Here is a 14,819-nt window from a genome sequence, read left to right on the forward strand (position 1 = left end):
TAGTTCTATTATGGAGACTGTAAAGAGATTAGGAAGACCCGTTCGAGCGAGAATCTCGAGATAGTGTTACACACTTTATCTCACCAAGTGATTTTTCCGGATCTTCCGACATTAAAGCGCCTGCGCTGGCTTGGTCATTTTCGCAGGATGGAGGACGATATCGTTTCTCTTTCTGGACAACTCGCGAAAGACTCAAGTAAAAACTAGTCGTCACCACCTCCAATATGTGGAAGTAAACAGACGTATCTGCAGTGGACATGAATGTTGACATAACCTTGAGCTTAGAGCATGCCAAACACAAAAATTATGTCTGGTTCCTGTACAAACAAAGTGAATGCCTGCGTTTTTTTTTTGTTTTGTTTTTTTTTTTTGTGTGAACGTGGAAGTAGGCCTACTACACACTATATAGTCACATGAAAAAGTGCTATACGAGGTGCACTAACGGACCCAAAACACCAAGCGTTTTCTTTCATTCTCACACGCAAAAACAAAAAGGCAAAATTGCAAACATAGTCTGTAGTTAAAAATAATTGAAACAAATTCGTGCCAGAGAATTTAAAAAATCTTAGAACCTGGGGAATTACATAAAAACTGTCGACTTTTAAAGTCATATTTTCTGCGGAAATATTAAAAATATTCTTATGAAAAGTTAATAATTTTTAACGGGGGGGGGGGGGGGGGCGTTGGACCCGCCATTGACAAAATGAACAATGAACATACGCAAAAATAAGGCTTGTCTTCGAGTCCGAAGATTAATGAGGAAATAAGAGGAATACAGTATTTCCCGTGGCTGCGCAGCCTTAGCTGTGACCTGCATATTTTGCCACATCCAGGGCAGGCATAACCTTTGTCCGCAGTTGGTCGATTTAGATTTTCTTTTCATCGTCTGCGTTTGTCCTCGGCAGCAGATTTTCTTTTGGTGTCAAATGTGTATCCCGCGGCCTTCGTGAGTGTCGAAGGTGCTGGTGACCTCCAGCTGTCTCGGAAAATCCTTATAATATCTATAGATCAGTGACGTGGTCTACTCTTCAAAGATGAAGAATGTATTAATTCATCACAAATCGCCGATTCAACATGGCGGATCCTAAATATGCTAATCTCCCTGGGATTGTAAGTTTTTGTGATTTACAAAATCTATTTTAAGTTGCCCCGTTCTCCCTCTTTTGAATCTCATGTGTACAATTTACACACTGAGTTTTTTGAAAGCATGCTTTTGAATCAATTATTAAATTTATAGTTTATGAATACGATGACTCATCATGATGATTTTCTTTTTGTTTGTCTTTTTTTTTAACAAAAAAGTCAGAAAATTCAGAACTGTCAGAATCAAATTCAATCATAAATAAAGTTAGACTATAAAGTATAAGTTATTGAGATTCAGTTTCAAGTCTTTCAGATGATGTAAAGGTAATTGATTCTATGGTAAATGATCATGATGATGGTGTCATGAACTGTCATGTGGCCAGCACAACAACGTTTTTTTTAATATTTTTCCCCAACTAGACTAGTCTAGTCTAATCATTCTAATTCTAGAGAGATCTATATTTATATATAATTATAATATATTTATCTAGTAATTTCAGGTACCCATTAGTGATTAGTGGCATTTCTAGATCTAGTCCTAGACTTTTTTTTTTTGAAGTGTCTATCCCCAACCAGTTGTGAATAGGCTTCAACCTTTTACCTTTAGTAGCCTTTACTAGGCTTTTACGCCACTTTATGGTTACCTATATCCCTTAGTCTGTTGGACCATTGGGGTACCATGCAAGATTTGTCAACAATCTTTCTCCATTCCTCTGTCTTTTGCCTTTGTTAGAGCCTCTTTTAATGGAAGGCCTGTGCATTCTTTTATAGTTGTCTTCCATCTATTTCTCTGTCTGCCTCTTCTTCTTTTTCCCTGAAGGAAGGTCTTTGTGAGCCCCAAAGACCTTATAATAATGGCCATAGATTTTTAGCTTGCGCTTTTTAACCATAGTTAGCAGGTCATCATTGGGTACAATTGCTGTGCAGTAATCGTAACTAATCCTGTTTCTAATCTCTTGGTTTGTGATGCGGTCTTTAAATGTGATAAATAGGATCCTTCTGAAGTATGCAACATCTATTCCATTGCTAAGATCCTCCTCTCTAGCTCTGCAGTCAGCCTTCAAGACTCACAAGCAATATATAATATAAATGTGGCGATGAACAGGGAGCGCATCAGTCTGATTTTGGTGCAGAGGGCTAGAGAAGCCTTTTATGTCTTTCCATATTATTTAAAGTTTTGACATTTTACATCATCTGCCCTATAGATCACAAGGTCTGAAAGGAAACTTTACTTTACTATATACTACACACATTTTTTACCAGGATGAAATACCCTGACAAATTTTGGATGTTTTAAATGTTTTTTATTTTGAGTAGAGGCCTACCGGTAGCTCTATATATAGTCGTTCTAAAATTTTTCTAGACATTATCATTAACTATTTTCATTGCAGTCTTTATTTTTCAAACTGTAATAATTTGCTCTTCATACACATACACACTTTCATACAGATGTTTCATGTTCTTTTTAAAAAAAAAAATAATAAAAAATTGATAAACATGCTGATCTATGGATAATTCCTCACATTCACTAGACGATAATTACATTTAAGATCTAGAGATGTGTAGAAATTTTTTAAAAAATGGAACGAAAGAAAGTTACACACCAGAAATGTATTAATAAGTGCTTAAAGCGGAAGAAAAATTATACAATTTTGGACTTGAACATTTAAAATGTCGACTTTAAAAAACATGTTAGCTTGAAATTGCAACTAAAAAATAAGTTTTTATAAATTTAAACACTGCTGTTTTCATCATGAAATAACAGGTTTAAAATTTGTATGTTATTGTCCATGGCTAGTGGTAGAATTAGTGATTATAGAGGTGAGTTCAGTGACTGAACCATAAGGGCCACAAATTTCATATTCTAGATATTCATAAGATATAATATAAACATAGGAACATAACTCTTTTGTGTATAATTAACAAATAAAACATGACACTTAGTATCATGCTTGCTACTGACAAGATTTTTCATCTAGAGATTTAGTAGAATCTAAGAGATCTAGATCTACATATATTGCTGCAGGTTTTTTTGTTGAAATTTAACATCTTTATCTAGATATAAAATTAAAGGCACTATAATCTATCTAAACATTTTAAAAGTAGAATATTGTTAAGCATTGCAGTTAAGATATATATTTATTTTTATTAGACATTACCATATATTTATATTTGTAAGTGCAATGAACAGTCACTTCAGTATTTAAATTTAAAAAATCACAACACCAGTATTAAGTTTCTTATTCACTAAGATTATTAATTTATTATATTGTGTTACTGTAATAGACTCAGAGTAAATCATTCATAATATTTTTTTTTTTTTTTTCAGGATATTAATTCACCTGATGTTTTTGAGACAAGTGATCTTCCTGAAGCTGAACAAAACTTAACAACCAAGCAGGTAGAATTTTGTGATTATTTTTAGTTAACTAGTTTAATTAATCTCTTCAATGATCTATTTCTAGAATTATTTCTGATGACGTATAATATATATTTTAATTTAATGCTTATTTTAATAATTTTAAACATTTTATAAGGAGGAGCCTGACAGTGAAAGTGTTGAGCGAATTAATATTAACACAGATGCAGCTTTTAAAGTGTTTAAAGGGAAATCTGTATTTACTGGCAAAACTGGTAGGTTGACTTCAATTTTATTTTGATGTTTTTTTTTTAATACATTTGTAATTATATGATTAAACTATTTTATTTAAAATCTTTACTTTTATATAATATACTTTTTCTCTCACTATTTTTATGCAGATTTTTCAGATAGTGTAGGAAAATCTAGAAACATAGGATATTATGCTGACTGGAGAGAATATGAAATTGTAAGATTCTTTCTTATGTGTTCTTTAATACATTTGGAAAGATTTTAGAGACATAGTTATATTAAAATTTTCAAAAAACAAACAAACATGGAATAAATATATATTATACACATTTGAAAGTTTCATAATGTCAAAATTTTAGCAGTATTATTATATTTTCTTTAAGTAATATGCACAAACTAAATTTCTTTATTTTATACAAATTTCATTATTGAAATAATAACTACATATAAAAAAATATGTAGTTATAGGTATATTGGTTATAAAAGCTAAATTCATACAAACTAACAAACAGTTACAAAAACCAACAAAAAATAATAAGATTAATTAAAATGTTTGTTATGAATGAAGAGATGTTTTTGATACTCTGATACTTTTAAGAAGACATTTTGGATTAAATGCAGATATTTTTGCTTCACTGACAGGCTGAGAGTGGAGCCAAGCAAGAAACTCCACAGCAGAAGTTTCAACGCCTGCAACATGAGCTCAGAGAGTTAGCAGAAGAAGTGGGCAAAATTAAGGTAGTATCTTTAAGTGTGGACTATGTAGCTGATATTTTGTCTTTGTTTCATAGTCTATAAGAAGTAAAGACCTCAATCAGCAAAGGATTTCCCTATGTCACTTTATTAACACAAAAATGGCAAGTAATGTAGTAACATTCATTGAAAGATAACTGGATTCTTTATAGAGAAATTTTACAGCTTTATGACTTATTAATTTTCTTGACTGTTTGATATACTTATGTTACAAACAAAGTTATAAGAACAATGTTTACAAAATGAACAGGTTAATTTATTATTATAGGATATCTACCCAAAGAAATAACTCTCAGAAATTCACCTGTAAATTGATCTAAAAGAACACAAATGTTTTATTTTTTCTACCAGGAAAATGTCAAAGACACAGGGTCTGGAGAAACTGTCTCTCCAGTCGCACTGGGCAAGCAGCTGGAATACCTTCAACACCAACTGGCTGATCTACATTTAGAAAAACTGTTGGGACCAGAGGCTCATGTTGATTTGACCGATCCCCAGGGGACACTGAAAAAGTAAAGAAATGAAGAATATTTATTTATATTACTAATACTTTTATCCACTATCCATCATCCATCCATCCCAGTGGCGCTACAGCCCATGGAGGGCTCTGGCCTGCTTCAACACATCCTTCCATTCAGATCTCTCCTGGGCCTTTCGTCTCCACGCTCTAAACCCAAGATGCTTCAGATCTGCTTCCACATTGTCAATCCATCGCATTCGGGGTCTGCCTTTGGGTTACCTGCCTTTTGGTTTTTGCCTGTATACGATTTTCGCTCCTCTGTTGTCTGACATTCTTTCAAGGTGACCTGCTCAACGTAGCCTGTTCTTTTTTATTTCCCTCACTATTGGTGGGTCTTCATACAATTGATATATCTCATGGTTAGTGCGTGTCCTCCACCCTGTTTCATCCTGTATGGCACCATAGATTTTTTTCCCAAGAATTAAGTAAATTTTCAGATGTCTTAGTCAGTGTCCAGGTCTCACTTCCATACATTGCTGCTGGTCTTATTATGGTTTTGTATATTATTTTCTTGGTTTTCCTTGAAATTGTTTTGCTCTTAAGTAAATGGTGGGTGCTATAAAATGCCCTGTTGCCTCCTGCTATTCTTTCCTTTATTTCTGTTAGTAGGTCATTTTTTAAATTAATAGTACTTCCTAGATATTTGAAAGTTTGGACGTTTTCAAATTCGTGGTCTTTGATTTTGATATGTTGTCCCTCTGTTTGATTGTCTCTTGTCATTGCGATGTACTTCCTTTTACTGTCATTGACTTCAAGTCCTGCTGGTCGTGATGCTTCTTCTAGTTGCGTGAAGGCTCTAGCTATGGTTTTTCTTTACCCAATAAGGCAATGTCATCGGCATAAGCAAGGTATTGTTGAGGTTGGCTGTATATCGTCCCTGTTGGTTGTGGACAAGTGTTTTCTCTCCTGAAGTAGTTAGTGATAATTCCCCTCGTGTGTATGTGTATATTTCTTATAACTCTCTCCAGTGTTAAATTGAAAAGCATGCAGGAAAGTGCGTCTCCTTGTCTTAATCCTCGTTTAATCCTAAATTCCTGTGAGTGTTCTCCTTGTATTATGACTTTGCTTTTTGAGTTGTTTAATCTCATATGTATAAGTCTTGTCAGCTTGTTGGGTATTCCAAGATCCTGTAGAGTGTCATATAGGTATTTCGTTCTGATACTGTGATAAGCCATTTATAGTCTATAAAGAGTTGGTGGATTGGTATGTTGTATTCATGACATTTTTCTAGTATACATCTTAGTGTGAAGATGTGGTCGATTGTGGATTTGTTGGGTCTGACACCACATTGGTAGTCACCTAAGATTTCTTCTGAATATTTTCAAGCCTCTTAGTTATAAGCCTAGACAGTATCTTATAAGTCACATTTAGTAGAGAGATTCCTCTGTAATTACAGCACTTTAACTTGGATCCTTTTTTGTGTATTGGGGTTATAAGAGCCGTTTCCCATTCTGTTGGTATTACTTCTTCTTCCCAAAGTCTTGATATTAGTCTGTGTATTTGGGAATGTAAGTCTTTCCCTCCATATTTAATTAGTTCTGCTGTGATTTGGTCCTCTCCTGGTGCTTTGTGATTCTTCATGGTCCTAATTATTTCTGATGTTTCAATGAGTGTTGGAGGGTTCAAAGGATCTGGTCCCCCATGTGGCAGTTCATATTCTCCATTGTCTCCATCTTCAGTGGTATTTAGGATCTCCTCAAAATATTCAGCCCATCTCTCAATTACCCTGCTGTTTTCTGTAATAAGCTGACCATCTTTGTTCTCACACATGTGTGATCTAGCTTGAAATCCATTCTTTTCATCTTGAATTTTCATATACATTCCTTTCATGTCTCCCTCCTTTGCTAGTTCCTCAATTTGAATAATCTTGGACTTTTCCATTCCTGTTTTTTCTTTCTCACAACTTTTATGGCCCTTCTTCTTGCTTCATTGTATTGCTGTCTAGTGTTTCTGGTTTCTCTCTGTAGCATTATCATTCGAACATTGTTTTTCTCTTCTATAGTTTGTTTGCATTCATCATCATACCACCCCATTTCTTCGTTCTTTTGTTTAAATCTAACTACCTCTTCTGCTGTTCTTTTGATAGCATGCTTTATTATTTCCCAATGCTCATTTATGTTATTTTTGCTGTCCTTCTCTAATGGGGAGGTGGGGTTGTCTACGAAGATCTGATTTTTGAACTGTGAACATATAATATTTACATAAGATTTTTAACAATTTATTAAATTTTTATTACCTTTACTATTTTAACTTTGAATAGACCTTGTTTTTAATGATTTAACTGTATAGAATTTAGCCCTTGAGGGAGAGTGATCCTTAAAGGATTACGGGCACAACATGGCCTAAATTGTGCAGATGTGCCTAAACTCAAAACTTAATTTCTTTTCTAATGTTGTTAGTTGCGTTTGGAGTGCCATTCTATAAGTTTCTGCAACAAGTGGGTACTTTGTGAGTTTTTGACTATCATATTGCTGTGCTCTCTTTCTTTGGTAATTGTGTATGGTACTTATTCTTTGTCTAAGTTTAGCTTTTACAAGTAGATGGTCTGAGTCAGCATTTGCTCCTTTGAAACTTATTACATCTAGTATATCTGATCCATGTCTCTTATCTATGAGTATATGATCTATTTGATTCTGGGTGTTGCCATCAGGTGAGATCTAGGTAACCTTATGAATATTCTTATGTTGGAATTTTGTGCTGCTGATAGACATTCCTTTTCCTGATGCAAAATCCACTAATCTTATGCCATTATTGTTGGTCTCTTCATGTAAGCTTTCTTTGCCAATTGTTGGTCTGAATGCTGGTTCCTTTCCAATTTTTGCATTGAAATCTCCTAGGACTATTTTGATGTCATGCTTTGGTGCTTCATCATAAATTCTTTCCAGTCTATCATAGAAGGCTTCTTTTTTGCTATCATCTGCATCTTCAGTAGGGGCATGAACATTGATAAATGATATGTTGAAGTATTTTCCTTTCAAACGTAGTGAGCAGAGTCTATCACAGTGATTCCCAAAGTGGTCTATATAGACCCCCAGGGGTCTACAAAGACTTCCAAGGGGTCTACGAAAGGGAAAACATAAATTGGGGGTCTATGAGATGTCCACGGGGGTCTACGATAATGTATTTCTTTTAAACAGGTCGTGACTTTAATTTAACATCAATTTAATGTAATTCTTTTATACACTAATTTATGATATGTTGATTTGTACCCGAGTTAATCCTTTAAACATTTATCCTGCTATTCAAACGAAAAATTGTTATATTTAATTTCAATATCACTGCTTGGTATGTCAATCTGAGCATTAAAAATAAAAATAAACTTTATAGAATCCTAAATGCTGCTGGCAAAATCATTGGCAAAAACAAACCCTATTTGGGAAGTTGTTTGAGACAAACATCTATAAAAAAAGCTAACAAGATCCTCGAAGTAAAGAATCACCCTTTGTGTCAGGATTTTGTGATTTTACCATCATAAAAGAGATACAAGACACCGATAGCAAAGACAAACAGACACAAACACTCTTTTGTTCCCCTGGCAATCAAATCATTAAATAAGAACAATCTGATATAAACTTTGTCACATGTAAATTATGAGGGAGTCTGGTGTGAATGTACACTTCGGTTTCTTATAGTTATAATGTTTTTTGTTTGGTGTAATGCACAAATTGTAAGACAAATTTCCATACGGACAATAAAGATTATTATTATTATTATTATATTTAACTAGCTTAATTTTGTTTACATGTAACTAATGTTTAACAAAAAGAATTTAGACTGTACAACATTGATTATTTTAAAATTGGTATTTATTCTTTCCTCGTCATACTAGCGGTTGCTTAATAGCCTTTTTATAACGATATGAAACCAATGACGCAGGAAGATCATTTGAGACAATTCAACCCTAACAAAATAGATTTGATAAACTTTAGAACACTCAAAGATAAAGAATAGACCCACAAAATCTCTTTCGACATCATTTAGAGAAGATGATGGTTTGCGAGAGTTGTACAATATCTCTTTACTTATATCAAAATACGGAAAACACTAAACATTGATTTTACCAACCGTTGTAGTTTTAAAAACAGTTTTACAAAAACCTACATTTGATAATATTAAACGAATTTCTTAAAGCAACAATACAGTTCAAGGTCCCATCTGTGGCATGAGTTATAAAATTAAAAGCTTCTTATGTAATTCTTTGCAAACGACATGTATACGGTTTGGGGTCATCGGCGTCGCAGACTCTGGAAGGGTGTAGCGCTGTGTGTTGCAAACTGCCTAAGGGTGGCCGGCTCCTTATTTTTAAGAGGGTTGACCCACGAAACCTTTCCAATGTTCGGGTATAGCTGCAAGGCAGCACAGTTTGAATTTAGTTTTCCTTCTGCTAGATAGGCTGCAAGTCAAGTCTAATGAGCCCTTCCTGCCCAAAGCTGACTGGTTTAGGTGTTCACTAGGTACTCACCTTTACCCCTTCTCCTGTTAGTGAAAACAGTTCTGCGCAAAAATATTTGAGTCACACGTGAAAGATCAAGAAATACACTAGAAACTGCTCTTTGCGAAAACGCTGACAATGATACATATGGCAAATTAATGAATTGATTGAATAATATATCATGTTTGAAAGACTACTTCATAGAACAACAAAAAATCCTACATGAAACATTTGTCCGTAGCAACGGATAATAGATGTGCAAAAAAAAATATTATTTTAATCAGTTTAAATTTAAATTTTATCAATAAAACATAGATCTCTATAACTTCACGTGTAGTTATTTCTTTGTCACTCTTTAACTCACTACAGTTAGAAATTTGCTTTAAAATTTTTTTTGATAAATTTGCAAAAATCCAATACAAGTTAAGTAGGGGGTCTACCGAAAACCAGAAAACATGGCGGGGGGTCTACCAGACAAAAAAGTTTGGGAACCACTGGTCTATCACTTACAGGTTTAAATACAATGACATTACCTACCATTTCCTTTTTAACAGCAAAACCTGTAACTTAGTTGTTAGTGCTTCCACCACTATAAAATATAGTATACTCCTTCGTTCTGAGAATGTCCAAGTCTTTCCACCTGATTTCCTGTAGGGCTACAAGGGGTATCCTATATTTCTTTAACACTTCAGTAAGTTGTGCTAGCGCACCTGCTCTATAAAGGCTTAGCACGTTCCATGTCGCAAAACAAAAATCATGTCCTTTTCCAGGCCTAGGTTGTTTTCCGTTGAGATCTGTCCGGGTTTTCTTGTGTGTATTAGCTTTCGTAACAGTATTTTTTTATTTGACAGAGTTGTTAGCCCTGTGCATAACCTTCTAGGGGGCTGCCCCTTTAAGCTCTCTGGATAGCTGCCTTTATTTTCGGGTAAGGTGCCCTAGCCTTTGTGGATCCCTCCACTTCCTGCAAGGCAGCAGGTTTGATTTTGGTCCACCCCGGGTATTTTATTTCCCCGGTACCCACCATATCTGGAGGGCATTCCCCTATCCGCCACCTGGGGAGGTGCTCGATGGGAGATCAAAAACTCCACACAAGTTTATCCACTATCCAATGCTAATCAAAATGTATTTCTTATTGCCTTATAATATCGAATATGTAGAAAAGAAAAAAAAATACTTTGTTACATAAGTAAAAAAAAACAACAACAAAGTTATACACAATTTAAAATAAATACTATTTACATTGATATTTTACTAAAAATCATTCTAAACTAGTGAGATAAATATCAAAGTAGATCTACAATTGTATTATTTATAAATTCTTAAAGATTTTATTGCTTTAAAAGTTAAAAAAATTGGATTATTTCAATGGGATTTAATTTATGACTACTGGTACTTTGTTTTTGCAGGAGACTCCTGACTCAATTAGAAAGCTTCAAGCCTAGTGCTGATGGTAAAGGGAAGGATGAGACAGCACCTAAAGACTGTGTTTTGTATGAACTTTATTACAGACCAGAACAAACTCAATTTAGTAAAAATGCAAAGGTAAAAAATAATTGTAACTTTCTTTAAAAATATCATTTGTGATCTGATTGAAATTTACTTAGAACCTTGCTAGTAGAGGCTATTTTTTTTTTTTTTTGTTATCAATTATTAACTGTCTTAGTGACTTTTATATTGAATAGTTTTGATACAATTAATATTCACTTTTCTTAGTTGGTTGTTTTTAAAAGTAGAAAAACTAAAGCTAGTCTCATTCTGTGGCTTAGTACATGTTTTTGATTTTAAAAGTTCAGTGGAAACAAAAAAAACAAAAAACTGTTTAGTCTGTGCAATAATAAAGACATAAACTATCTGTTTCCCAATGACATTTTGTTTTTTATTTAAGCTTGCTGCACTGGAAGAGAGACTAGAAAGATTAGAAAATGTTGTAGGCAAACAGTTGGACAAGATGGTATGTTGTTGTTTTTATGGTCAACATTTCAAAGTGTGTATTTAAGAAACAAAATCCATATTATTATTTCATTATGTTTGAAGTTCATAATTTGAATTGAATTTGAATTAAAAGATATTCAAATTTAGATTTCTACTTTGTTTACTAAATAACAAATGTATTTATGTATGCATGTAAGTTTGTTTTTTTTTATGTTTAAACACATTTATATTTTAGAATGTACTGACAGCTGATACAGAAAACAAGTCTTTAATTGTAAGTTAACTGATCACAAATATTGTTTGTGCTTAATTAAAGAAAAAGATGTTCTCTTGTTAGATTTAGTCAATCTTTAAGTTATTTAAAACATAAAGAGAATAGCGTTTTCTTTCTTTATTGTATTAACAAAACCTATCATGGTTTTATTCATTTCTAAAGGGAGCAGTTGCCACGCTGAATTCTAAATTGTCACTGCTAGATGCTTCTAATACAGAGACTGTTGAAGCCAGACTTAATGCTGTCTTACAGAAGATGCAACAAATAGCAGAGAAGAAAGAAAAAGAGCCCCAGGCAGATCCAGACAAGCAGAAAAAGGTTGGCAGACTAGAATTTGATTCTCAGTTGTTATGTGTGTGTTTTTTTGTTGTTGTTTTTTTACAAATATGTACACTTTTATTCCCTTTTTTAATGGTTAATTCTACATGATAATATTGAATTTTTTTTTTTCCAGATTTCAGATTTGTATGAGATAGTTAAAAAATGGGAAACCAATGCTGATATATTACCTCAAGTAGTTGACCGTTTGATATCTCTCAAAGAACTTCATCAACAAGGTTAGTGAATACCATCTCTCTTTTCTTTGTTTGGTCTCCAAGGATAAATTGTAAGGAAGTACATTGTCTATGGCGTTTTGTTCCTTGGGATTTCAGTTTTCCATGTCCATTCCTAATGTTCATGTTATTACAGGCGTAGGTAAAAGTGAATAATTACTAATTCTCACATGAAGCTTTTTTTTTAAACTTAAGTTTCATTGATTAAAATATTTTTGCTTTCAGCTCTTCAGTTTAGTCAAGCTCTTTCCTACCTGGACACAACACAACAGGAATTGAAAGCCAGCATCACAACACACAGTGACATGCAGAAACAGGTTAGTGGGCTGATCTAACTATATTGGCCTGCTACTTCCCTCTTCAGAGGTGAAGTAGAGATTTGTGTCATTGGGATATAATTCATAAGTAAATCAATACTTCATTAAAAAATATTTTGTGATGGAAATTGACAAAAAGTATCACTAAGCTTAGATTTTAAAATGAGAAATAAAGTTTTAAGCTAAAGTATTTTTGAACTTGATCATGTGCTGAATAGTTTATCAGTGTAACTTCTTGTCTTAACACTCAAGTAATTGTCTCCCTTTGTTGTTTCAGCTTCAACAAAGTTTGGTAGAGAACAACAAAGTCATGCAGAAGAATATAGAGAGCATTGAGAAGAGGCTGGAGGCTTTGAAAAAGTCATGAATGTGTTGAGCCAAACATTTCATCTCTGGTTCCTACAATTTTTAGTTCTGAAAATTTTTACAGCAAATCCTAAATGTTCATAGCTGTTCTACACAATATACTTATAATCATTTGTGATATTTATGTCAGTGTATGTTTACGAATGCCTCAAAGCCATAGAAATTTGATGCTTATATGTGCTTTTGTGTGTAACTTTAGTATGCATACAGAATACTATTTTGAATAAAGCATTGGAAAAGACCACACTGACACATAATTATTTTGCTTCCATTGTTGGGGTGCAGTTGTTGTTTTAAACATTCTCTCCCGTATGTAAAGATAACCTTATTATTTTCATCTTGAAGTAGTTTTACAGCTGCAGTATGTTCATAATTTGTAGAATGGAACTGGTGCATTAGATTTAGTAGCTTCATTTTCTAATGTTGTCTGTTTTATAAATAACTTATAATGCTTTGAGTCAAGTGCAATTCTTTCTCCTGTTGGTAAGGATGTGAATAACTTTAAACTTCAGTAGTTCTTGTATTATGGTTTGGTGCTAAAGCATCTAGTCAGTCTTTTAATTGATACTAGTGCCACTCCTATAATTGAGGTCAACAATGATAAAAAAAAATTATTATTTTTCATTTTCGTGGCAACTGCTTAGTTACAAACAAATGAAATAGTATGAGCTTACGGTTACTTTTTATTTTACTGTCAAATGGTGTATGTATTTGGATTAGAATCACCACACTGTAGTTATGGAAATACCAATTTCTATTCTGGTTTTATATTAAAACTTTGGTCTAAGCACCAAGTTAATTTTTTCTGTTGCTTCATAAAACTTAATTTGTATAGCTATTTCAAATCATTGACAATTTTTTTTAAATATGATTCTAAACTTATAAGATACCTAATTAAAAGGTTTAGAAAAGGAATTAGTAATATTATGTATGTATGTGTATTGATATTGTCTACATTGGAATGATTACTAAAATGTAAGCGCTATGTTGAAGTTGTCTCTTTTAATGTAATTCTTATGAGTTTTTTTAGTAACCAAATGTAGTCCGTAACATCACACAATTTTATCATAACACCCTTTCATTTCCTTAGCTTTAGAATTATGTTCAGTGAAGATTAAATACATTCTGATTTGATTATTAATGAAGTTCCATCTCATTTGTTTTGTGATAATTTTTTTTATTGTACTTGTAGTTTTTTTTTTTTAGATATTTTGTTACTGAATAGCGGACAAAGATTTTGTTTTGTCGAAAAAAAAATTGTAATTAAAAAAAGTGAAGATATTCTTGTCTTTATGCTGTTTGAATGTTCACTCACTGAGAATGTACACACAGTGTAATGCCCTGTGAACGTTTTTGTGATTCTGGTGTATCAGCACTAAATAGATTATTTCTATCAATAAGAAGATAAGGCAGAACAAAGATCAGATGTGAAGCTGGTATTGCAGGTTTATTTTTAATTGCTTTAGTAATTATACATTTTCGTTGCTTTAGCATGCTCTGTGCGCTGTGATCCAATCTCTTTTGTGGACGCCTGGGGGGTGGGGGTATCTGTGAGTTGGATATACATCCTGCCATTAGGCGCTTAGCAAATAACTTAGATTAAGGTGGGGTTCGAACCAAGTTGTTATTACACTTACCTACACATCCCACTAATATGAATGAGTAGTTCTAGATGTAGGTAAATCTTTGGATACGATATCCAAGCCCATGCCAGACCTAAATTGAAGCAGTAATCAATCAACACAATATCCAAGCCCATGCCAGAGCTAAGTGAAGCAGTAATCAATCAACGCAATATCTAAGCCCATGCCAGTCCTAAATTGAAGCAGTAATCAATCAAGACAATATCCAAGCCCATGCCAGTCCTAAATTGAAGCAGTAATCAATCAAGACAATATCCAAGCCCATGCCAGACCTAAATTGAAGCAGTAATCAACACAATAACCAAGCCCATGCCAGACCTAAATTGAAGCAGTA

General features: G+C 33.4%; 1 protein-coding gene across 1 annotated transcript; it reads left to right on the forward strand.

Annotated features, from left to right (window-relative positions):
* The first annotated feature begins 1,000 nt into the window (after positions 1-1,000).
* LOC106078650 (dynactin subunit 2-like) lies at positions 1,001-13,979 on the forward strand. Its single transcript, XM_056015209.1, has 13 exons — positions 1,001-1,110; positions 3,413-3,484; positions 3,621-3,717; positions 3,844-3,911; positions 4,337-4,432; positions 4,799-4,959; positions 10,806-10,941; positions 11,285-11,350; positions 11,567-11,605; positions 11,768-11,923; positions 12,060-12,162; positions 12,385-12,476; positions 12,754-13,979. The coding sequence occupies exons 1-13, from the start codon at positions 1,075-1,077 to the stop codon at positions 12,841-12,843; spliced, it is 1,212 nt and encodes a 403-aa protein (XP_055871184.1). The 5' UTR covers positions 1,001-1,074; the 3' UTR covers positions 12,844-13,979.
* The last annotated feature ends 840 nt before the right edge of the window (positions 13,980-14,819 follow it).

The sequence above is a fragment of the Biomphalaria glabrata genome, chromosome 1, assembly GCF_947242115.1.
Source record: "Biomphalaria glabrata chromosome 1, xgBioGlab47.1, whole genome shotgun sequence".
Lineage (NCBI taxonomy): Eukaryota > Metazoa > Mollusca > Gastropoda > Planorbidae > Biomphalaria > Biomphalaria glabrata.